The 26,011-nt window shown below is 39.5% G+C and overlaps 1 protein-coding gene across 3 annotated transcripts in view; it reads left to right on the forward strand.

Annotated features, from left to right (window-relative positions):
- Positions 1 to 26,011, forward strand: part of FMNL2 (formin like 2) — a 341,516-nt gene that overhangs the window by 213,767 nt on the left and 101,738 nt on the right. For all 3 annotated transcript variants that reach the window (XM_023730404.1, XM_023730402.1, XM_023730403.1), the window contains exons 3-4: positions 14,521 to 14,601; positions 20,345 to 20,421. In XM_023730404.1, the coding sequence (XP_023586172.1) occupies positions 14,521 to 14,601; positions 20,345 to 20,421 (158 nt within the window). The remainder of the gene's footprint in view (positions 1 to 14,520; positions 14,602 to 20,344; positions 20,422 to 26,011) is intronic.

Below are 26,011 nucleotides of genomic sequence, written 5' to 3' on the forward strand. Positions count from 1 at the left end.
GTAAATCTGATCTTTTTTTTTGTGAGTTAGAATTGTGTTCTACATCCTTCTCCAGCTCTGTCCAGAACCCTCTGTTGTGATCCTGGTCAGGGCAGTCAGTGGTGGTAGCTGGGCACCATCTAGCTGTACTGGACTCAGTCCAGTGGAGGCCTTGGTGGCTGTGGTCCATTAGTCCTTCGGACTAATCAAAGATACCCTTTTTAAAAAAAATTGCCAGGGATGACCTGGAGCACCATATGATTGTGGCTTCTTCACCATCAGTCAATGATTTATTGAGAATGTCTTATGAAGAAGGAGCCCTGGTGGCACAGTGGTTAAAGCAATCTACTGCTAACTGAAAGGTCAGTGGTTCGAAATCACCAGCTGCTCCTCGGGAGAAAGATGTGACAATCTGCTTCCATAGAGATTTACAGCCTTGGAAACCCTGTGGGTCCCTATGAGTCGGAATTGACTGGATGGTATTGGGTACGGTGAAGAGTCATGTGCTAGTTACTGTAACTGTAGTGCTTCAGGAAACATTATGCTGAATCTTTCAAAGGAAGACCTTGAAAAAAACAAGACCATCTTACAAGTAAATTATAGAAATCCTAGACAGCTCTTAGCCCACACTCTTCTTTCCTAGTTATCTGTAGCATTCACTACAGATCTTGATGAAAATCCAAAGAAGTTATTTTCTGAAGTTGTTGAGAAGATTGAGGTGTCTATGGCCTTTATCCCTGCTGCACTAGTAAAACAACATTTTGTTGGTTTTGATTTCCTGTAGATGTTATTGTATAGATGATGGGCAGGACAGGGCGACAGGAGGAAAATGAGTTTAGAAACATGGTTTGGATTTTGTAATCAATGGAAAGCTGATTATGTATAGATGGTGTGTCTTCTACATTGACATGGTGAATACTAGCTGTGGACAAGACCAAAGCTTGCAGCAGCATCTTCAGGCACTAGAAATAACATTATTATACTTCCACTGCCAGGGCTCTTTACAATCACTTTGACACAACCACTTGACTGCTGGCGTATGTACCTGTATTTTCAGATATGATATAATTTTCCAAGTCCATCTGAAACCCTATAAAATGGACACCCCTAATAGGTTGGGTATTGTGCTTATATATTTTTGTAACAGCCAGAAAAATGTTCTCAGCAGGGACCAATTTAGAAAGACCTAGTCCCTACCTCTCTTCGCAGCTCATCTTCATCAGGTGTAGTCTGCGAGCTTGATTTAGTGAATAGTTCTCACCGGGTGGATCGAAGATTGAAAGTATTGTTTGCTTAATCTTGTGATCTGAAGATTAGAAGAAAGATAGAATATAGGTTAGAAGGTGTGTGTGTTTATTATGTTAAACTGGAAATTATGATGGAAGATCTAAGGAGAAAGCATTAAAATATCCAGCTGGAGCTTGGGTTTAAGATTTAGGTTCTCAGGTTGCCAGCAGACATTGCTTTTGTATTTATGTTTTAGAAGATGGATATTTATATATCTAGGAGACTGGGATTTGTGTGCTTTGGGGTGGTGCTAGGGTGAGGGTGGATTGGAACAAAATGGTGGATTAAGCAAATCTCATCAAATGATAATGAAGATATAGCAATGGTTTGGAACATGAAGGTGTATTTGGAGCCTGAGGAAAAACTGACACAATTCTCATAATTTTTTATTTTTTAATTAGAGTTATGATAAAAATATTTTAGAAATTGTAAAAGTGAAAGGTTTATGTTACCCCTTGGAGTGCTTTATTTTGAGTATTAATAGACAGTTGTATATTTGGCTTGTCTCTGGTGGCTTTCTTTTTAATTAGGGCAAATGAAACCAACAAATTATCAAGATAAGCTTTTTAAAAAGAGCTGTGCTCGGTAACATAGTAAATAAATAAAATGAATTTAAAGAAAAAACTTTGAGATACTTCTTTTTTTTTTTTAATATTACCTTTATTAAGGTGGAAACCCTGGTGGTGTAGTGGTTAAGAGTTCAGGTGCTAACCAAAAGGTCAGCAGTTCAGATCCATCAGGTGCTCCTTGGAAACCCTGTGGGGCAGTTCTTCTCTGTCCTGTAGGGTCACTATGAGTCGGAATTGCCTCGGTGGCGGGTTTGGATTTTTTGATTTATTAAGGTAGAATTTACATACAGTAAAATTCGCCAATTGTGTTTTCCAAAGTGGCTGGATCATTTGGCATCCCTACCAGCAATGTAATTAGAGTTCTAGTTGCTCTGCATTCTCACCGATGTTTGGTATTATCCATCTTTTTAGTTTTAGCCATATTTATGGCCATATAGGGATATTTCATTGTGGTATTAATTTGCATTTCCTTAATAACTAATGATATTGAGTGTCTTTTTATGTGCTTGTTTGCCATTTGTGTATCTTTTGTTGAAGGATCCATTCAATTCATTTGCCTGATTTGAAAAATCACCTATTTTTCAAATGTTTTTAAAAAGTTATTCTGATCTCAAGTCTTTTTGCAAATATTTTCTTCTAGTCTGTGTCTATTCATATTTATAACATTGACTTTCAAAGAACAAAAGGTTTTTTGTTGAAGTAGAATTTCTTGTATTCTTTTTAAGTGGTTCGTGCATTTTGTGTCCTATCTAAGAAATCTTTGCCTCAGGTCACAAAGATTATCTCCTGTGTTTTCTTCTAGAAATTTTATAGTTTTGGGTCTTATATTTAAGTCTATGATCTATTTTGAGTTAATTTTGATACATAGAATGATGCAAGAGTTGAGATTCACTATTTTCCCATATGGATTTCCACATGTTTTGGCACCATTGTTGAATAGATTGCCCTCTTTTCATTGAACTACCTTGGCATCTAAAACCAAAACCAGTTGACCATATACGTGTGGGCCTATTTTTGTCCTACTGATCTGTATTTTTATCTTTGTGCCAGTAAGTCATTATTTCAATTACTGTCTTTTAAATTGTTTTTGTCATTAGGTGCTTTCGAGTTGGTTTTGACTCATAGCGACCCTATGTACAACAGAATGAAACACTGCCTGGTCCTGTGTCATCCGCATGATCATTGTTATGCATGAACCCATTTTTGCAGCCACTAGTGCCAGTCCGTCTCATTGGGGTCTTCCTCTTTTTTGCTGATCGTCTACTTTACCAAGCATGATGTCCTTCTCCAGGGACTGGTCCTTCCTAATAACATGTCCAAAATACATGAGATGAAATCGTGCTATCCTTGCTTCTAAGGAGCATTCTGGCTGTACTCCTTCCAAGGCATGTTTGTTCGTTCTTTTGGCAGTCCGTGCTATAGTCAGTATTTTTCACCAACACCACAATTCAAAGGCGTCAATTCTTCTTCGGTCTTCCTTGTTCATTGTCTAGCTTTCACATACATATGAGGTGATTGAAAACATCATGGCTTGGGTCAGGTGCAGCTTAGTCCTTAAAGTGACATCTTTGCTTTTTAACACTTTAAAGAGGTCTTTTGCAGCAGAGTTGCCCAATGTCATGCATCGTTTGATTTCTTGAGTGCTGCTTCTATGGGGATTGATTGTGGATCCAAGTAAAATGAAATCCTTGACAGTGTCAGTCTTTTCTCTGTTTATCATGATGTTGCTTATTGGTCCACTTGTGAGGATTTTTGTTTTCTGTATGTTATGGTGTAATCCATACTGAAGGCTGTAGTCTTTGATCTCCATCAGTGTTTCAAGTCCTCTGCATTTCAGCAAGCAAGGTTGTGTAATCTGCATAACACAGGTTGTTAATGAGTCTTCCTCCAATCCTGATGCTGTGTTCTTCACATAGTCCAGCTTCTTAGATTATTTGCTCAGTGTACAGATTGAATAAGTATGGTAAAAGGAATATTCTGAATTTATCCCTAAAATAAATGAAAGCAGATAGTGAGGGTATGATTAAGATCTGATGATTTCCCCCCTCTTTTCAATTGTTCGTAAAAAGGTCCTCTTAACGGGTTGCATGTATCAAACACTTGCTGATTTTAGTGGAATGCAGCTTCCTTTTCCATCTCTTCCCATTCTATCTGCTTTGAAGTCTCACTGACATAAATTATGCCCTCAGTAAATAATTGCAGTTCAGTTCAATTCAGCAAGCACCAATTGAAATTCTGCAAATTATACCCATGTATTTGCACAGTGTTTGAATTGGGGCAAATGAAGCTTCAGAGAATCCAGTTAGTATAACTGTGGTCAGGAACATTATCCTTAAAGTAGGAGCTTGTCACTCTTTCAAATTCTTGAGTGATTGAAAAATACTAGTGCTCTTACTAAAATCTCGAAATACCTAATGGTTCCTACAATCTAAGGCTCATTTTGTCCTCCCCTCCCCCGTTTTTCTAATCAGGATCAAATTCTGTTACATTTCTCCCTTCCGCCCGTGTTTTATTTATATGATACATGATTATCTCTGAGACTTTTAAAGATCTTTAGGACATTGTTCTTGTTTAAAAGCCATCCCTAAGGAAAGTGCCTGGAATGTGAGCCCGTTTTTCAGATGAAGAAACAAGAAGTCTTTGTAATCTCTTGTATTTTCATAGGAAGAGTACTGCCCAAGAATTTTGCAAAATTACATAGTCATAAGAAAGTAACTATAGTTTTATAATGTAATTTTATATCTTTAAATATAACTGAAAATATTCCTAAGTCTTTTGCTTATCAAGGATATGCACATTCTATTTGCAGAATTAATAAAGGAAGGGATTCAGTTATCAAAAGTAGGAAGCACCTAAAGCAATGTTTAATAGGCTTTAGTGTACAGGAGACTCACTTGGGGAGTTTAAGAATCTGCATATCCCTAGGTCCTTGATGGATTAGAGTGGCGTCGGGGAATTTGCAATTGATTTAGATGCAGGTCCTTGGTAATCCAGACTTAAAAACAAAATACAACAACAACAAAAAACCCCACTAACCTAAAAGAAATAGAAGCTTTGGCTCTTGAGGGGAGAGAGCAAAGAATTTGAAGATAATCTTAAAAGTTTTCCAATATAAGCTTTTATCACTCTATCCAGTCCCTAGATCCTCAATAATAACAGCAACAATTACTTATTCTATATTGATATGTGCCGAATGAAGCCCTGGCGGTACAGTGGTTAAGTGCTACAGCTGCTAATCAAAAGGTCGGCAGTTCGAATCCACCAGCTGTTGCCTGGGAACCCTATGGGGCAGTTCTGCTCTGTCCTGTAGGGTCCCTATGAGTCAGAATCAACTTGATAGGAATGGGTTTTTTGTTTTTTGGGGCAGGGGGGTATGTGCCAAACCCTGTGGGTTCGGTCTTTGCTTAAGACAACATGTGATAGTAAAACAAAATAAAGCAAACAAAACACTTTATTAGTATGAGCCCCTTCCTCACAACTAAAAACACTTTTCTGATTTGGAAAAACAATGAAGCTATGAGTAGGATTACAGAAGCTTAATTAATTTTACCTGTTAGAAAATATAGGATGTTTTGATTAGGAAAGACCTGTTGAAATAGAAGAAGCTCTTGCTAGTCTAAATAAAAGTAGGTCCTTTAGAAAAGTCTCATCAAAAGTTATTTTCAGTCTTAGAGCTGAACTGGAACACTTGGGAATTTGTCCTCTTCTTTTTGACTAGCAGTTTGATTTCATATTCAGAGCTGAGGAATGCTTCAAGGCTCTCCAAGAAACTATGCCTGTGGAATGAATCTGACATGCTGAGTTTTCAAGTTCGGGCTAGTGCAGAAATGGCCAAGTTTCCAAGTTAGAAATGCAGAAAGGAGAGTTATGCAGTGTTTACCATATGTTCTTCCGCTATGCAAAACCTTTTGTTGTTTCCTTGTTGTCTGTTGTACTCTAGCTTATTATTTGAGATCTGCCATTATTTGTTCCAACTTACGTTTAGATCTTATCTGTCATTACCATTCATAAACTCTTATTACTGGAAACCACCTGAAACCCCTTGAAGTTACCAGCACACGTCCCATACTCCTCTGCCTTTGTTTCCATGTTCCCCCATCTGGAAATCTCCGTATCCTGCTTCTCACACCATCCCAGAATATCTAAATGCTGCTTGTCCTTCAAAATTCAGTTTAAAAGCCACTTTCTCTAGGGTGGTTCCTTTGATCATCTCAGCTGGAAAGAGCCTCACCTTTCTTTGAACTTCCAGAGGATCACATATGGCTCTTATTCTACTTTGTACTATAGTTATGTCTATCATATCTCATAGATGAGACTTAATGCCTTGGAACTGAATTTGTGGGGTTCTTGTGCTTTTTACACAGTGTCTGGCTCAATGTGTTCTAGATGAGTAAAAGAGTAAAATGACAAAAAAAAAAAAAAACCAGCAAAACAGGTATTTTTCATGTTAATACCTGAAGCCCAAGGGGACCTAAACATGATAGCAAGATTTAAGATGTTCAGAGGCAGGGACTTGGCTTAGCAAAGTGTTTTCACCTAATAAGACCACAGGGAACTTCCTAAATAGTAGCACAGCTGGTACTAGCTTCCTCTGGTAGTTTTTACACAAAATTAGAATCCCATTTGAACTTCTCTTCTGGGCTACCCATGATAGTAAATAGATAACATCTTACTCTTTTGCCTCAATTTTTCTAAATTGTCATGCCCTTTCTCACCGTTTCCAACACACCCATATACATACTGTCTGTAAGTAAGGCAGCCTGTCTGAAATTTCAGACTTTGTTTTTATTATTTTGGAAGAATGAGGAATATGCTTTCCCTTGGGACACTGGTGCTCTCTCAGTTCCTTGGGGGAAATTTAGTTCTCTTTGTGTAAACTGCATTGCATTTGTATAGTTAGTCCTGTGAGGGCTGAGATGTTGTGGCTTGTTGTCGTTCCTCCTTCTTAGGAACCATGATTCTGGTCTATATCCTTCCCTCCAACGTTGCTATTCTTGGCCTCTCCTATGCTGCTTAACTCATTTCTGCCTATATACAATATTACTGGGATATTTTATTTTCTTCGTTGCTTCTCCCTTTCTACTCGAGTTGGCATTATCCATTTTAGAGGAAAAACCCCTTGAAGGCATGGATTCTTCCTGTCACTGTAACTTTGAAGAACATTTAGCATCATGCTCAAAGAAACAACAGAAAACATTCTGTGGAGTCGGTTCTGACTCATAGACACCCTGTAGGATAGAGTAGAACTGCCCCATAGGATTTCCAAGGCTGTAAGTCTTTATGGAAACCGTCTGCCACATCTTTCTCCCGCAGAACAGCTGGTGAGTTCAAACCACTGATCTTTAGGTTAGTGGCTGAGTGCTTTAACCACTGCACCACCAGGGCTCCTTAGCACCATGCTAAGCCCTGCAAGTTAGAGCTTACTAACAGCAGTGATGCTGGTTGCAATTATGGCTCATTTGGGGACTACAGTTTGCTTACTCAGCATTTGGAAAGGAAGCCCAACTGCTTCAAGCTTCTAGGAAGACAAACAAGTGTAGAAAGCTTATGTGCACAAAAGCAAAGGCCCTTTAAATTTTTACTATCTAAAGTGAATATTACAAGATCAGAGTAACGTTAATAATGGTATAATGATGGTGACATCTGGTTCATCCCTAAGCGTGTTTAAGCAGCTTATGTAGCTCTGCTAATACACTACTGAAATAGAGCCAGTGACCCCCGTGGCCGTGCCAAACAGGGAAAGAAACTTAACTGAGTGTATGCTTGAGAGCCATTCACTCCTAGAGATTTCCTCTCTTTTCAGATGTCTCACTAAAATTTCTTCCCTTAAACCTCGGAATATTAAGGTATAAGTTGAATAGAAATCTGTTTAATTTTGGAGCTGCTTATCCAAATATGATTTATGGAACGGAAATACTTATAACATGCTTGTTGTAAGTCTAGCTAACAGCAATTAACCTCAATTAAGTATTTTCTCATGTAATTATACACATGAATAGAGAGGATGGAAAGGCTCAGAAGTCTTTTTTGCTAAACGAGCCTCCAATTCCAAACTTTTATGCGGCAAGGCTTTCAATGACAAACTTCATCAGATTTTGGTGGAGAAAGGGGGACGTGGGTGGGGGGTAAAGAAACAATTTGGCTGATTAGAAAGAACCTAAGGCTGCCTGTCTGTGTCTGATAGAAAAGGTCATGTTGTAGCATAATCAGTGAGTTCTGTTTACTGTGACTTACCTCATTAACTTAGTACACCCTTGTCACAGTCACTTCATTTAGTTCCATTTAGGAATGGCCTGATTTTCAAATCTGGGATGTGGTAGACTTGAACCTTAGTCATTAAGCTGAGTCCAGTAAATGCTTTGTCATTTTGTTATCTGTAGGACAGACTTGTGTAGACAGCCTAACCTTCCTAGTGACAGCGAAGCATAAGCCTTAATGAAATGTGTTAATGAGGAATGTAGAATTATGAAGGGCATTAAATGGTTTCAGAGCCATAGAGACACAACACAGTCTTGTCAGCAAATGCCCTTTAACTATAAAATTGCATACCTTAAGTTTGGCTGACTTATGTCTAGTGATGAACCCACCTGGTGGTGTATGTCTATACAGGGTGTTTACAATCTCCTTATGTAGTTTTAAACTTTAAAAATTACCCTTAATTTATGAGAGAAGTGACTTATATATGGCATTTAAAAGAAGTTGAGTTCTTTGAACATACATGCTACATAATTCTTTGAACATGCATACGTACATACTAGGACTCAAAGATAAATAGAACATGTTCCCATCCTGTTAAAAACGTATACTCTGTTAAATTCAAGATGGGCACGTTTATTACAGTGTAGTAAAACAAAACAAAAAAGCAAAAAAGACCAAGGGTCAGAAAGTCTGAAAACCTGAATTTGAATCCGTGATCTGCTATTTATAGAGATATATGATTTTAGACAAGTGATCTAATCACTGAGCTTTGGCTCTACCATCAATAAAACAGAAATAATACCTACCTGCCAGATAGGAGGAAGTTTGAATAAACTAAGCGGTCTGAAGAACATGGTAAGCTGTAAAATGTCATTAAAATGTAAATTGAGACACAAAAAGTACTGCCCCGATGAAAAAGTAATTACATTCCCAGGATTGCATAAATGAAGCCACTTATAGCAGTGAAGAAGTTTTCTGATCATTACCAGAAAGACGTGCTGAATAGAAATTGAGTTCCTAACATCCTACATTATTAAGGTAAAATATTTGCAAACAACACAAACTTAATGAAGATTCTCTGTGTCTAAGATTTGTTCTCCCCTGTCTTCCCTTCCACACCGCTCCCAATGCAGTTTGTAGGATCTGTTGTTGTTGGGTGCCATCAAGTTGATTTCAACTCATAGTGACCAGATGTGACAGAGAAGACCTGTCCCACAGGGTCTTCTAGACTGTACTTATTATGGAAGCAGATTACCAGGTCTTTGTCTTGTGGAGCCACTGGATAGGTTTGAACTGCCAGCCTTTCGGTTAGCAGCCAAGCGCTTAACCGTTTGCGCCACCAGGGCTCCTTTTGTAGGGTCTAGTGTACTTGAATGTTAATGGCTTTGGGGTTTTTTCTTTTAATGTTTATGGGAAACTATTAAAACTTCAGAAAACTGATGTTTCCTGTCCTGAAACATTTCATGAAGAAAATTTGATCGCACCAACAAATAAATGGCAGGAGGTCAGAGTGGTGGAGATGCTGCTCCATTAGACATTTGAAGAACATTTGTATTTTAAAAGCCCTTTCGAATGGCCCAACAATGCATGTTGAAAAATCAGAATAATTAAAGAATTTTTTTTTATCTGTAAGAGTAATATTTCTATACGATGTAACTAAAGTTGAAGACTTAATTAAGCTACTCATATCAATGGTGTTGAGCAAGTTGATAACAAGTTGTTGAAAAAATAACGTGGGTTGTAAGCAGCTTTTGAAGTGAGGCTCATTAATATCACAGAGGTTAAGATTTACAACACATGGGATAATTACATCAGATCACAAAATTGTGAACAACCACACAATAGTGGGAATCATGACCTAGCCAAGCTGATTCATATTTTGGGGGGACACAGTTCAATCTATAACAAATATGATACCTATAATCCACTCAAAACATTTAAAAATAAATATATTTTGGCAAGATGCTGAAATTCTCCAGAGTATTCCCCAAAATGTTTCTGTTGCCCAAGTAGTCATATTAAAGACAGAAATAAAAGGTTTGGTGAGTCACGTGCTCCATTTGAGATTAGACGGACAACCTCAAGTATTAGAAAAGTGATTGGGACTTTGTATTCTTCCTCCAAAATGGACCACTGGATACAGGCTACGTTTTCCAAGAAATAGCTCCAGTGTGGGCCTACTGTGGTTTAAGGTGTCAGGTTTCCTCACTTTTTCTTTGTTGGAAATGCAATTACTCATAAACTACTCAAAATGCAATTCCTCATAAATTACTCAAAATGCAATTACTCATAAATTACTCAAAGAATTGAGGAAACACAACAGCAAAGGGTAAGCATATTTGAAAAATTGTGAGTTTATTGAATTTAGACCTTGTCCACAATTTCATATCCTAAAGAAATATAATCCATTCCACAGGACCAGTGAGTGTGTGTGTGTTTGAGGAAATCCCTCTGAGTTACCACACTGTCAAGTAGGGAACAGAGAAAGCTGCGTTTATTGACCATCAAAACTGGGATTCACTAATTGAGTGATAGTATGTTACATGGCCACTCAGTTTGTTATTTTAAAGGAATAGGTAAGTTTCTTCTCTTGTGAAGGCATTGCCTAAAAGAACAAAAGATTAGAAGCCTCTCAGCAACTGTCCCAGGTTCAGATTATAGGTCCCAAGCCTATCAAGCATTAGTCAGTGATAGTTACTATTCCTTGAGTTTTGTGAGTTAGGCACCTTATATTTAGAGGTAGGTGGTGTATGTGATAGCAGAAGGGAGCACAGTTTGAGTTGTGACTGTTCATAAAGTGATTATAGGATTTGTAAAAATTTGGATATTTGGAACTGTATTATTAAAAAGCTTAACTTTTATTTGTAGTCTAATAATATCTCTCTGCTATCAACTATTGCCATACACAAGGTTGGAAATAATGACTGGTTTCTAGATAGCTTAGCAGTTCATTTTTCAGCACTTTGTGCAATTATTGTAGCTCTCAGTTTGGCCATTGCCACAACTCCATGACAGTAGGAATCCCGTAATGAAGTGATGGTGATAAAAAAATAGGATTTTATACACAGACACACTGGTGGTCCTGGAGCTGTTGAATACTTGTGAATCATATTTAGAAATTACTCTCAGGATAGAAGATTTGGAAGAACAATGAGCAACAATGTGCTGATCATTTTTAATAACTTTATTGAGACGTAATTTATATACTAAAAATTGATCCTAATCACTTTTATGTATCTAAGGAGAAATATTGATGTGTGTCTCACTGCAGACAACTTCCCTCTGTTCTAAAGTATTGAAAATCATATATTTTTGATAATAATATGATCTTTTCCATAATAGTAAGATGATCTTCAGTATTTCTAAATCTGTAAGTGAGCAGAACTAGAGTGCAGCAGGGAGAATGTTGTGGTTCTTTGTGTTGGAGAAATAAAGTTTATGTGTGCAAACAAATGCTTAAACACGTTGGCCAATAGTCAGTAGTTGTGAAATACCAAAAAATTCATTGTGGAGAAAACAATTAGCAGATTAAAAAGAATTACTAGGAAAACATCTTTTGGGTTGTAGGTAGAAAAGAACCTGATAAGAATGTCCTGATTCTTTAATCTTTGTTTTTCCTTTTAGAGCTTTTTATTTAACTTAAAATAATTTTTTTATTGTACTTTAGTTGAAGGCTTACAGAGCAAACTAGCTTCTCATTAAACAATTAATATACATATTGTTTTGTGACATTGGTTGCCAACCTCACGACATGTCAACACTTTCCCCTTCTTGACCTTAGGTTCCCCATTACCAGCTTTCCTGTCCCCTCCTGCCTTTTTGTCCTTGCCTCTGGCTGGTGTGCCCATTTAGTCTCATTTTGTTTTATAGGCCTGTCTAATCTTTGGCTCAAGAGTGACTTCATTACTGAGCTAAAAGGGTATCCAGGGGTCATACTCTTGAGGTTTCTCCAGTCTGTATCAGACCAGTAAGTCTGATCTTTTTTTTTTTTTTATTTTGGTGAGTTAGTATTTTCTCCAGCTCTGTCCAGGACCCTCTGTTGTGATCCCTTGTCAGAGTAGTCAGCACCATGCTGGACTCAGTCTGGTGGAGACTGTGGTAGTTGTGGTCCATTAGTCCTTTGGACTAATCTTACCCTTGTGTCTTTGGTTTTCTTCATTCTCCCTAACTAAATATTTTTGTGTGTGTTGGATATATAGCACATACACAGAAAAGGTCGTGAAGCCTAATTATAGCATAATAGGTAGTATAAAACCATCACCTGATTAACAACATACTCCTCAGGTCAAGAAATAGAACATTGCCAGCCTCTTGGGAGGGCTCTGTATTCCCCATCATGATTACTACCCTACCCCCAATTCAAACCTTCAGCCCGACTTTTATGCTAATCATTTCCTTAAAAGATAATATATATACACACACACACACACACGTACGTGTTGTTGTGTGCTGTCAAGTCGATTTTCAACTCATAGCGACCCCGTATGACAGAGTAGAACTGCCCCATTGGGTTTTCTGGGCTGTAATCTTTATGGGAGCAGACTGTCAGGTCGTTTCTCCTGGAGAGCTGCTGGGTTCAAACCGCCAACCTTTCGGTTAGCAGCCAAGCACTTAACCTTTGTGCCACCAGGGCTCCATATATACATACACACATACCGAAAACACCAAACAAAACCCATTGCCATCGAGTCGATTCCAACTTATAGCAACCCTATAGGACAGAGTAGAACTGCCCCAGAGGGTTTCCAGGGAGTGCGTGGTGGATTCGAACTGCTGACCTTTTGGTTAGCAGCCATAGCTCTTAACCACTATGCCACCAGAGTTTCTACATACATGCGTATACATATATGTATACACACACACATATGTGTGTGTGTGTGTGTGTGTGTGTGTGTGTGTGTATACTCTGTTCTATAGTGTTGCTATAAGTCCTAATCAACTTGATGGCACACAACATATATGTATATATATAGTGTTCCATCTGTATTTATATCTATGTGTGTGTGCGTCACACGTGTTACAGAGTAGAATGACTCCATAGGTTTTTCTTGGTTGTAATCTTTAACGAAGCAGATTGCCAGGCGTTTCTATCATGGCACCACTGGGTGGGTTCGAACTGCTGTCCTTAGGTTAGTAGTTGAGTGCAGACCATTTGTGCCACCCAGGGACCTGGTTTATTTATGTATGTATATGCGTGTGTGTGTGTGTGTGTGTGTGTGTGTGTATACTCTGTGTGTGTCTGTGTGTGTAGTTTTATCATCCAAGTATACATCCTAAGGAGCCCTGGTGGCACAGTGATTAAGAGCTTGGCTCCTAACTGAAAGGTTGGCAGTTTGAATCCACCAGCCACTCCTTGGACACCCTGTGGAGCAGTTCTGCTCTGTCCTGTAGGGTGGCAATGAGTCGGAATCGACTCGACAGCAGTGGATTTGTTTGGTTTATACATCCTAAACATTGTAGTTCTGCCTGTGTTGAACTCTGTGTATATGAAATCGTGTGTTCTTGTTTTGCTGAGCATCAGGTTTGTAAGATCCGTCCATATAGGAGCACACAGGTGTAGTTTGTTCATTTTCACTGTAATATAGTACATCATTGTATGACTATAATACAAATACTTAACCATTCTATAGTTTGTGGACATTTGGTTTTTACGCTGTGTTTCGTTACTGCCTGTTTTGCTTTGGACAGTATGGTCTATAAAACCTGGCGCACATGTATACAAGTTTCTCAAAGTGTGGTCCCTCTCTCATCATCAGCAGCGTGAAAGTTGTTAGAAATACAAATTCTCAAGCTCCACCCAGACCTACATGTAAATGTCACCTCTGAATATATATTATATGCTTTTCCAATGACTGTGCCATTGATCAAAATACTTTTGGAACGCATTAATAGTAACACATATGCACGTGTACACACACAAGATACACATAAACTCATACCTTTTTGTCACTTAACAATACATTCATTCCTCATTTAGCAACAAATTAATTTTATCCAATTTGAGTCGAGTCTTTGGCTGAAAATAACTTAAGGCTGTTTTCAAAGATAAAATAAATATTCAAAAGAGAAAGATTTGCCAACACTGAAGATATTCAAAAGAATATGCAACAGACTGAAGACTTGGTAAAAGAGGACCTAAAATAGGTTGGCAAAGCATAATTTGTAGAATGAGAACTGCAGTGCTTTACGGAGAAGGCCATGCAGACTCTGGAGCTAGGCAGAAATGGGTTCAAATCTACTTGTACCACTGACTGGCTGTGTTAGGGAAGTACTGAATTTCTCTAAGCCTCAGTTATCTCCCATGTGAAGTGAGGATATTAACATCCTCTATAAAGATTCATTACCACTAGTACATAAATGATTGTTTGTGGGGCCATGTTTGTACTATGGATGCATTGGGGCTATGGATATGCAGTATTAGTTTGAATGTGCCTGGCTGTGTTGTGCCTTCACAGCTTTCATGCTCTTTACTTTGTGCTTCCTGCAGGAACGATTCCAGGTGAAGAATCCTCCCCATACATATATTCAAAAGCTCAAAGGCTATCTGGATCCAGCTGTAACCAGGAAGGTAAGATGGATTTGTTTCCACTCTTTGTTGTCACTTCCTCGTTTGCAGGCAGAATCCTTCTGCATTGGAAGGCCTTCCTTCCTCTGCGTGACAGCCTCTGCCAGAGCCTCCAGGAAAAGCACCTTTGGAGACTGACAACATAAGGAGACAAAGAAAAATGCCATCCTCCTCAAGCAAGGATATGTTTGAAAGTGTTCCACTGCAGAGGGAGTCCCATACCTCCAATGGTTATTGAGTCCTTGCCATTTCCAGTTACACAGGGCTGAGAGTCCCTTCCAGAGGTGTTTCCAAACTAAAAATCCAAACCCACTGCCATGGAGTTGATACTGACTCATAACATTCAGAGGTGTTTAGGCCCTTGGAAAAGCAGGCCTTGCAAAGGGACTGCTTCTCTTTCATGGCTTGGTGCATTTCCAGAGACCTTGAAAAATCACTGGGGCTTTGTCATCCCAGCTGTGCTCTCACATCCTGTGTTGATGCTTTTAGTAGTTTCCCCCGCCCCAACCCCTGCCCCTGGCCCCAAGAAGGTAAGGAGAGAATAGCTGATTCCATTCTCAACTGCTTTTCTCCTTTGACGAACAAGCCCCGCTTTGTGTAGCCACACAGTTGGTTTAAACCGATGCCTTGTGGTAAAGCATGTAGCCTGGCACAGCCCCGCTGTCCAGATCGGTCCAGAGATGGCTCAAGGCAGCGCTGTCCTTGCTCAGGATAGGAAAGGGGTCTCATCACCAGATAGCATTTGTTTTTCATTGACCTTTTACAACTCCTGCTTTCAAGGCCGCAGCAAAAATATGAGCTATATTCCCTCTGTTGTTTTCAGTATGAGACTCATGAGAAGAGAAAGGCGTGTTTTCCTGGTTAGCCAGTTTCCAGGGCTCTTGTTTTTTTCTCTTTTAAAATCTTCTCCTTTTTCTTCATTATCCATCATCTTCTCTGAAAAAAAGTCAAACAAAAGAGAACAGTTATTATTTCTGTTTGGAAATGTCCTGGCTCTTTGCCTCTGTGGTTAGCATGTAGACAAGAGGGCATAAAATCTAGCAGTGACGATGAAAATGAGCTGCAGGCCTTCACTGTGGGCTCAACACTGGATGTGGTTTGAATGTGACATCATCTTGTCTTCAAACAATGTACCTGCTGAAGTATCATAATATTTTTCTCCCCTCACAACATAACACATATGTGTTCTTTTTTTTTTTTTTTAAAGAGAGCTGCTGTCAGGCTGCCTAAATGAGGCAACTGCTTAGTAATTCCTATTAGGGAATCTCCTTCCATAAGGATGCAGCAGCTTCAATTTTATCAGAGAGGGTTAAAGGACGACACACTCATATGCACAGGAGCAGCGAGACTATATTTAGGAATATTTTCAGAAATCTCAAACTTGTAAGGCTGCAGCCTGGCTAGCTGAGACCCCAGCATTAGGCACATTACTCCCGCTCCCAGTCGAGAATGGCGGAAATGCCGATGTTTGTACACAAGACTGAAATCTCAGTTCAGCCTCCCACATAACTGGTCCCTTGAACAGAATACATTCCATCTCAAAACAACTGGCTCAACATTTTTCAAATTCTGAAGAGAAAGGAGAAAAAATGTAAACTACTAGAGACTGCTTCTTAGACGCCAGGCCCCGAGCCCCATGAAGGAGAAAGATATGGACTTCCTCCTGGCACGATCCCACTTCTTTGGATCAGCTGTTTCTGATTTAAGGCAAAGAAAATGAAACAAAAAAAGCAGCAAGCAAAAAGCTTCTCAGAAAGCATTTTACTCCCTCACAAATAACTTAGTAGCAAGAGCTCTATGACAAAAGATAGCCGAGTAGGCTGACCTTCCTTCTGAAATCACTGCTCTGGACTGTGTGTGTTCACCTGAATGGCCTTGTCTGGTCTGTGCCTCATCTTTCAGGATGGATTATTCAGCTCAGAAAAGAGATAAAATGAATGTTGAATCACCCGACCCTGATTTAGTAAGATTTCTGTCTGGAGCTGGCAGTAGGACATGATCTGTTCCACCAACATAATTGTAAGGCTTAGAGCCTGGAAAAAAGGAGATTTTGTTTGGAATAAGGCATGGCTTGCAGCTAAAATGAGTTTAAGATTCTCAGCTGTATTTTGGCTGGAGGGAAAAAAAAAAAAGATTTCAAATCAGGGCTTTAAATTTTAGCCAGACAGTCTAGGCCGCACAGTCTTCTTTAACTGCCTCTGGAGTCCTCGAATACTTGGTTCAACAATCTTTTGTTTGAATTGAAAGAAGAGCTTAATTTGCTCTCTTTTTAAAGACGTTTCTTAAGCATATTCTATTTATATTTTCTTCTAAATAGTTTTAAAATGAAACCCTCTAGGGCAGGGAAGGAATAGCCTAAATTAGTTTTCTCTGTGACCAGAACATGCCAAATCAGCCTCCTCATTTAGTGTCAGGGGTTGTTAGTCTGTGCATTGAGGGATGTGCTCATGTCTGGCATGGAAAAGGCTACAGACCATAAAGAAAGGAGTCTGGGCCTCTGCTGCTCCCCTTGTAAAACGAAACCTGTTGTATGGCTCGAAACCTATTGTATGGATCTGCCGGTCTCAGCCTCCTCCATGGGCTCATCCCTGGGCCCCCTTTTTAATGGGCAGGGGAGTGAGAATGGTACAGACTGCTAATGGATCCTACCTAATTCCTTTCTGCTGGTCCCCACAGGCACATGATTTCCCTTTGAAGTGTTTTAAAGCCTTCTGGATACAGGTAGAAGCTCAGAGTGTTAGCACTCATGATTTATGTGTTAGAGACGTAGATGCCAAGGCTTTCTTTTCTCTAGTCCAGAATCCAGCTGAATATTCTCCAGTGCCCGAGATAATATCATGGGGATCGGGGAGAGGGGTAATTTAGTTTTACTTCAGTTATCATGCAGTTGCAAAAAGTAAATATTGGTTGCTATTGTTGTTATTACTATTACCTCATGGAGTTTTGCTTTAGTTATTGTGATATGCATCTCTTCATCCTTCAGCAGGACCTTTTTCACACTGTGTTACATCCTCAGTGCCACTCTGGGTGCCCTTGTGGCTGATGAGTATCGAAGGGACAACCTTGCTTTGGGAAGCATAAGGCAGAGTTAGGGGACCCGTAAAGACAAAGACCAACAGTGAATGGGGCAGAACTCAGTGGACTGAGACAGGACTGAGTAGCTCAGAAGGTGGAATAGTATTCAAAGGCCACGTGTGCAGGTAGCCTCTGTGTTAGTTTCGTGGGGCTGCTGTGACAGAGTACCACAGAGTGGGTGGCTTTAGACAACAGGTGTATTGTCTTACAGTTCTGGAAGCTAGAATTCTGAGTTCAGGGTGTCAGCATGACCATTGGCTCCCTGAAGGCTCTAGGGAAAGATGATCCTTTCTTGTATCTCCCAGCTTCTGGTTGCCACAGGTGTTTCTTGGCCTGTGGCAGCATAACTCTAATCTCTGCTTCCATCATAACATGGCCATCTCCTCTCTCTGCTTTCATCTGTGCCTCTTCTCCTTTCTGATAAGGACACTAGGCATATAGGATTAGGACCTACCTTTCTCCAGTATGACCTCATGTTATCTGATAACATCTTCAAAGACTCTATTTCCAGACAAACTCATGTTCACAGGTACCTGAGATGAGGACTTTTCAGCGTATCTTTTTGAGGGACACAGTTCAGTTCATAACAGCTCCAGACTCATGACCCTGACATGGGAATGGCCGCTCTGGAGCAGCCAGCACAGCTGGAAATAGCTGCCTCAGCTGTGTAGCCACAGGTCTTACCCTCCTTTTTAGTAAATGGCAGAGAAAAATATTTTGTCCCCCTTGTCTTCCCTTCTGTATGCATGCTGCAGAACTGTTCCCATTGACTCCTTTCTATTCCATTCCTAATTTTCATTTCCAAAGAAAGAGGCAACAGAGAAAACCTGTTAGCCATTTCTCCTGCACTACTCCTCTTTGTTTGAAGCACTGTAGTGAATGTCCTCAGTATCCAGGGGGCTCTGGGCTTGGATGTGCCCCCAAACTATAGATGACTCTGCCTATTCTTAGGCCTTTCTTGACAAAAGAGGCGAGTGCCTTCTTTTTGTCATCTCATCAGGGATAAGTTTTCTTTCATATATCCCGCTGTATCTGAATTCTAAAAACCTTAGAAGGTCTTTAGGAGTGAGAGTCGGGGGAAAAATGGGACTGTTTCCTTCCTCAAGGCCCTGCTGAGAAGCAGTTGGTGTAGAAGTAAGGGGCTTTCAGAAGAGGGTAACAAGGTCACAGTAGCCTGTCCATGCTGAGGGTAGCATTCCAGGTCTTCATTGGGGTACCAGGTCCTACCCTAGGTCATGGCTCTCCTCACTCCACCGTCTGGAATCCTCATTCTAAGCTTCCCTCTTTCTTACCCTTGGAAGCTCTTCTCCCAAGGCTTGGGAGTCATTATCAGAGACTTGGAACTGGATGACTCTGTTCCCACCATAGCTGTGGCAGCAGCAGGAGATGGGTGCTGGCGTCTTGAGCCAGAGTTCTCAAAAGCTCTTTTTCTGTAAACAGTATAGCATAAAGGTGGTTTGAGTCTGTGGCACAAATAGCATAGAACTCTTCTTAGAAGGCATTGCACATCAGATTTCCTTCTTCCAGAGTGGTCTCAGACTTTAGCTGTACAAATTAATATTTCTGCAAAAAGATGTGTTCCAAAGAACTGATGTGAAATGCAACCTTTTGATATCTTGGAGATTATTTAGAGTCCAGAGGATAGAGAGATGAGCATATATATTATCAAAGAAGAATTCACTGAAGAAACAAGACCTGAGGGAGAGCTAGAAGGATACGTGGGATTTTGATAGTTAGGGGGATGAGGAAAGGCATTCCGGATTGGAGGTGGTGGTGTGTTCCAGAGGAGGAAACTTCTAAATGAGAATTCTGGGGCAGAGGTAACTGTGACTGTTTATTTTTGGTACATGTTAGGTTGTGTAGAAAAGAGTTAACGTAGCAGGCCTGAGACTGCTATGCTTAGAAAGGCTTGCTTACTAGATGGGTCTTTGGCTGGCACCTGGCAACTTGAATGTCACTATTGTTCCCACTATTCCCGATAAAAACGTCTCACTGTACCTGAACTGTTTGTGTAAATGGTATGGTTTATATTCCACACTTGCTTCCTTCTGGGAGTCTGGAATTTTGGTATGCTCCAGGCAGTGGGTGCCTATGTGACCAGCCCCCAGTAAAAATCCTGGGCACTGAATCTCTAATGAGCTTCCCTGGTATACACAGTTCACATTTGCTGTCACATTTTGTTGCTGGGGGAATTAAGTTTGTTTTGTGGGAGAGGGCTCTTGGAAGCTTGTGCCTGGTTTTCTCCAGACTTTACCCCATGTACCTTTTCCCTTTGCTGACTCTACATTGTGTCCTTTCACTGTAATAAATTATAGCTGTGAGTATAACTGTATGCTGAGTCCTATAAGTCCCCCTAAATGAATCTTCCAACCTCAGGTGGTCTTGGTGACCCTAACACATAGGTGTGTTAGTGAATGTCATTGCATATATGAGGTAGGAAACAATAATCTTACTCAAAGGCACTTATTACATAAAATAAGTAATTTAGTTTCTAGTCATTTCTCATAGCTGATATTTATGATGAGGAAATTTGTGCTTTGCAAAAGAAATGTGAGAGAATCTACTTTTGAAACAGTTAATTTTCATATTGTGTTAAACTTGTTATAATTAAGCTGCAGTTATAGAAGTTGGTAAAATACGTTTTATGAGAATATGTTTTCTTGAATTACAGAAATTCAGGCGGCGTGTTCAAGAATCCACACAAGTGCTAAGAGAACTGGAAATTTCTTTAAGAACCAATCACATTGGGTAAGTGTGCCCTTTAATATGTTAGCTTTAAGGCTTTTGGAAACCTTATAAAGTGACTGAATCATATTAAAATAATTAAACTTCTTTATTGTTCATTATAAGTTAAAACATTGAAGTTTACATGGTTGGTAACTTTTGTTAGAACTTGAATTGTTCACTGTACAAGAATCAGTAGATCAGGAAAGATCTTGATTTGGAGTATTTATAACAACTGTATAACTCTTTGCTTGGGTGCAATGCGCAGTTCATGATAATTGCTTGGTCTCATGGGAAAATCAGGAACCTCCAGCAAGTAGATAGAGACTGAGATCCTGGTAAATCTCTAAGCCTTCACTGTTGCTCTCCAAGCTGGTGAGCTGAGGCTGCTTACCTCAGTTCCCTGGAGTTAGAGACCTAGTGGCGCAATGGTTAAGTGCTCTGCTGCTAACAGAAAGATTGACAGTTTGAACCTACCAGCCACTCTGAGGAAGAAAAGGTCTGGATCTGCTGGATTCCAAACCCGCTGCCATCGAGTCGATTCCGACTCACAGTGACCCTATAGGACAGAGTCGAAGTGCCCCGTAGGGTTTCTAAGGCTGTAAATCTTTATGGAAGTATATTGCCACATCTTTTCTTCCATGGAGGGGCTGATGAGTTCAAACTGCTGACCAGGGTTCCTTTCTCATAAAAATTACAGCCTAGGAAACCCTGTGGGGCAGTTCTACCCTGACATATAGGGTCGCTATGCATCAAAATCAACCCGACAGCACCTAACAACAACACAGGCCAGAAGGGGACAGATGCTGCAGTTCTGTCAGTCTGACCTCTGTCATTAAGCTCAGTCTCTGCTTCATACATCTGAGAAACTTAGGACCGTAAAGTGTGAATCTACTCGGGAAAACTAAAGTTGGGGAGTTGCTGCACTAAGATTTCTGAGAGTTTCTCTGATACAACAACATGGTTGATTTACCTCAAGCAAATACTACTTCATCACGTTCTCCCTTATTACTGGGGTGTCATAATTGTATAGTACCTTAAAATAAAATGGTTTGTCTCTAAGGCAGAATGGTGATGTTGAAGGAACATCAGCTCAAATATTAGGTGGTGGTGGTGGTGGTGGCGGCGTTAGTTGCTGTCAGTCAATTCCTACTCATGAAGACCCCACGTGTGCAGAGTAGAACTGCTCCCTGAGGTTTTCAAGGCTGTGACTTTCAGAAGCAGATCGCCTGGCCTGTCTTCAAGGCGCTTCTGGGTGTGTTTGAACTGCCAGCCTTTTGGCCAGTAGTCCAGTGCGTAACTGTTTGTGCCACCCAGGGACTTGACAGATACTAGGTACCTACCCTATTTGGTAACCATAGTTCTGCCCTAAGAATAAGTTTTTTGTTTTTTTTTATTGCAGAAATACAAGTGTAATTTGTTAGTGATGGAGCTTGAATGAGAACACCCATTTCGTAAAGGATAACCTGTCATATTTTTCCCCTTGAAAAGGAATGTTCTGTCCCAGAATGTGTACTATATAGAACAATGAGTCATAGAATCATGATTTTAGAACTGGGAGAGAACTTAAAGACTACCTAATTCCTTATCTTAAGTTAAGGACCAGGGAAGGTGAGTGACTTGCGTAAAGTCTGCAGCTATAGAGCCAGGTGCTTTGGCTCAGAATGCTGTGTTCTTTTACTTATATAGCTTACTTAGGGACTTTTTTTCTTTTTTCCATAAAGGAAATAAGTTAATCAGGACTCTGGGATCAAAGTATTGAGGCTTGTCTATTGGAGGTGAAGGTGGTGGTGATATAATACAGTTGGGTATCCGAACTTAGGAAATTCGAATAGTTTCTAATATATGTGGATCACAAACTAGATTCCATTTGGTAGAGCCCAACCCTGTGCTGTTGGCACTTCTCATTGACTGAGAATGGTGCAGTGAATTACAGCCAAGATTTCTACAAATTGTCAAAAGGCATTTCTTGAAGCATTACTGAAACAATGTGAAATTGACCATCAAATACCAAGGCAAGACCATCATTTCCAATACAAATTGGCTGAATAGAAGAGCCCTGGTTGGGTTGAAGCCAGTGCAATCTGCAAGCAATTGGAGTGGTTTGTTGTTAAGAATATTGTAGGCATTCTTACATTTCTTTCATCTTCACTAGCTGAAGATTTCGCTTATCCACCACCTATGTGAGACACTCTGAAAGCTTTGACTTTAACAGCAGAAAAATTCGTGGAGTTGCATTGGATGGCTGTATGCAACCAATTACTGCTATAAACTTATATGGGATGAAACTGCACACCAGGGTTTTGATCTATCTAGCCTGTCTTCCTGGAGGAAAACCCAAACCTGAATTAGACTCCTCATTACGGAAACTAAACTGCCTTGACCTTATTTGACTGGGTAATCAACTGAAGAATTACTCACTAATGATGAAAATAATGAATTACCACGATGAGGGATTGTTGCAATGCAAGGTGCTATATAAATAAGGTCCATAGATTGCATTGCCGTTTGCCTAATGGAAAAAGAGATCTTGGTTCAGATTTTTGCCACGACCTTTATTAATTATCTGACCTTAGATAAGTTACATAACCTCCTTGAACTTACTAACCATGTGACTTAGTTAACTGATAATAATTCATACCTGGCATGAATACTCTAAGAATTAAATAAGATAATTTACAAAAGACCTAATATAGGGTCTGGCACATAGTAGTTACTCAATAAATGATACCTGCTGTTTGTTGTTGTGCTTGTTGAAAATAATATTTTATCTAATAATTCAACAATATTACATAATATATCCCTAAAGAATTCCATGCAAAGAATATTACCTTCTCTATCAAAAATTACCTTGAAACCTAGGAAATTGTGGTTCCCAGAAACTAAAAGGAAAAATTACATTTAAAATCTACTTGTTCTGAAAAAATTATTCTTGGTACATGCTTGAGTTTCAAAGTTATAAGTCTAAGGCTCTGCTGAGATGACATTCTAAACTGCAGCTTTGTCAAGCAAAAGGTTTATTCTGAGTTTTGATACAAGCCTAAAACTCTATAAATGGGGGAATCTTCTGAGAAAGAAAATTAATTTTCTTTTGAGTCAGATTGAATTAAGAATTGGGCTAGAAATAATCCCATTCACTTAGTTCTTAATAACTATAATAATAGAGAAGGATTGGATTATGATTTATCTAAGCTCTTGAAATTACTTGAAATACCCTTGAAATGAACCAAGTACTATTAGAACAGGCTGGCCTGGTAGGATGTGTAGGCAGATGTCATGATGCTTTGGATATCAGGGTGATATGATTCAAGTGATGGTGGTGAGTTGGATAGATTTAGGGGCTTTATTCCATGGAACTGAGGGGCAGGCTATTTCTCCTTACGATTATTTTGTTTAGTAAAACTTTCTATAATGATAGAAAATGATTTTTTTTTCATCCTGAGAGCAGGATCGCAGGATTTCTGAAGGATACTCATTTCACTTTATCTCACTGGTGAGCTGGGGGAATGGACATGAGATTGTAAGAGATATGTGGTAAGTTAGCAAGGAGGGAGAGAAGAGATGCAGAGGAAGGAGGAAGGAACCGAGTAACTAGTCAGCAAATGTCTTCTCTCCTGGAATTCTTGGCTTCTTTGTGAAGCAGTGCTGGCTGGGCTAGGCCAAAAGAGGAAAGAAGAGTGATGAAGGTGGTTTTAAGATAAGTTGCATGTTACGTATGGGGTGTGTGTACATTTGTATGTGTGTACCAAGCTACTCTGTGATTAATTCATTCTTAAACCAAAACCAGAAGCCAGTTGCTGTCAACTCAGTTCTGACTCATGGTGACCTGATGTGTGTCAGAGTAGAACTGTGCTCCATAGGGTTTTCAGTGGCTGATTTTTCAGAAGTAGATTGCCAGACATTTCTTCTGTGGTGTCTCTGGGTGGACTCAAACCTCTAAGCTTTTGGTTAGCAGCTGAATGTGTTAACCATTTCAACCACCCAGAACACCAACTAATTGTTGGATGATTGCTTGTTGGAGATCATCAAGATCATAATAATTTTCTCATTTATTAAGCCCTGTATTGTGGCTGTTAGGTGCTGTTGAGTTGATTTTCAACTCACAGTGACCTCATGTGACACAGTAGAACTGTCCCATAGGGTTTTCTAGGCTGTAATTTTTATGGGAGTACATCACCAGGTCTTTCTCTTGTGGAGCCACTGAGCGGGTTTAAACTGCCAACCGTTCAGTTAGCAGCCAAACTCTTAACCGTTGCATCACCAGGGCTCCTTAAAAGCACGGTATTAGACACTTTAAAAGCATCATTTCATTTATTTCATATCTCTCATTTTTATTTCTTAAAAAATCTTTTTATTATTATCCATTACCCTTGCTCCCAGTTTTATAGATGAGGGTCAGCTATTAAGTATCTTACTTAAGTCCACACACTTACAAGCACTGAGATTTAATCTTAACCTGTTGCCATCAAGGCTATTCTGACTCATAGGGACCCTGTAGGACAGAGTAGAACTGCCCCATAGGGTTTCCAAGGAGCGGCTGGTGGATTCAAACTGCCAACCTTTTGGTTAGCAGCGAAATGCTTAACCACCGCACCACCAGGACCCCAGATTTAATCTTAGATATGTCTAAATCTAGAGCCTTTATCTAAACCAGCAGTTCTCAAACTTCTTGGTCTCAGGACCCTTTATAGTCTTAAGTTACTGAGAACCCCAATAAGCTTGTGTTTCTGTGGGTTACATCTATTAATGTTTATCATATTAGAAATTAAAACTGATAAATTTTAAATATATTAATTTATCAAAAATAAATACTATATGTTAACAAATATTTTATGAAAAATGCAGACATTAATGACAATATTGGCATTATTTTACATTTTAAACAATCTCTCATGTCTGGTTAATAGCAGGCAGCTGTTTTCTAATATGTACGTCTGCATTCACTTTGTTGTGATATATTGTTGTGGGTGACACATATGAAGAAAGTCTGGCCTTACGCATATATGCACGTGGAAAAAGGCGAGATTTTTAAATAGTCTTTTCAGATAATTATGGACATTCTTGTTGCTATTACACTAAAATTCAACAAATGGTAATTTCTTAAAAAATAGTTGAAATGTGGATCTGAATGTATCAAATATCAGTGAGCTTTTTAAAATAATTTTATTTTTGTTGTTGAGAATATTCACAGCAAAACATACATCAATTCAACAATTTCTACAGGTGCATTTCAGTGACATTGATTATATTCTTTGAGTTGTGTACCTGTTCTCACTCTCCTTTTCCAAGTTGTATCTCACTGATTAATATAAACTCACTGCCCTCTAAGGTTCTGGTCTAATCTTTCTTGCTGTTGTCAATCTCATCCCATGTAGATAGATCTTAAAAGAACACAGTGCTCAAGGCAGACATTCTTTACTAGCTGAACTAAACTGTTGTTTGGTTTGAAGAAGCCTTGGGGGATATTTTTGGTTTAAGGTTTAAAGATTACCTCAGGGAATAATTTCAGGGGTTCATCCACCCTCCATGGCTCCAGAAAGTCTGCAGTCCATGAGAATTTGAAATTCTGTTTTGCATTTCCTCCCTTTTGATCAGGATTCTTCTTAGAATCTTC

The sequence above is a fragment of the Trichechus manatus genome, unplaced genomic scaffold (genome assembly GCF_000243295.1).
Source record: "Trichechus manatus latirostris isolate Lorelei unplaced genomic scaffold, TriManLat1.0 scaffold00036, whole genome shotgun sequence".
NCBI classification, from domain to species: Eukaryota; Metazoa; Chordata; class Mammalia; order Sirenia; family Trichechidae; genus Trichechus; species Trichechus manatus.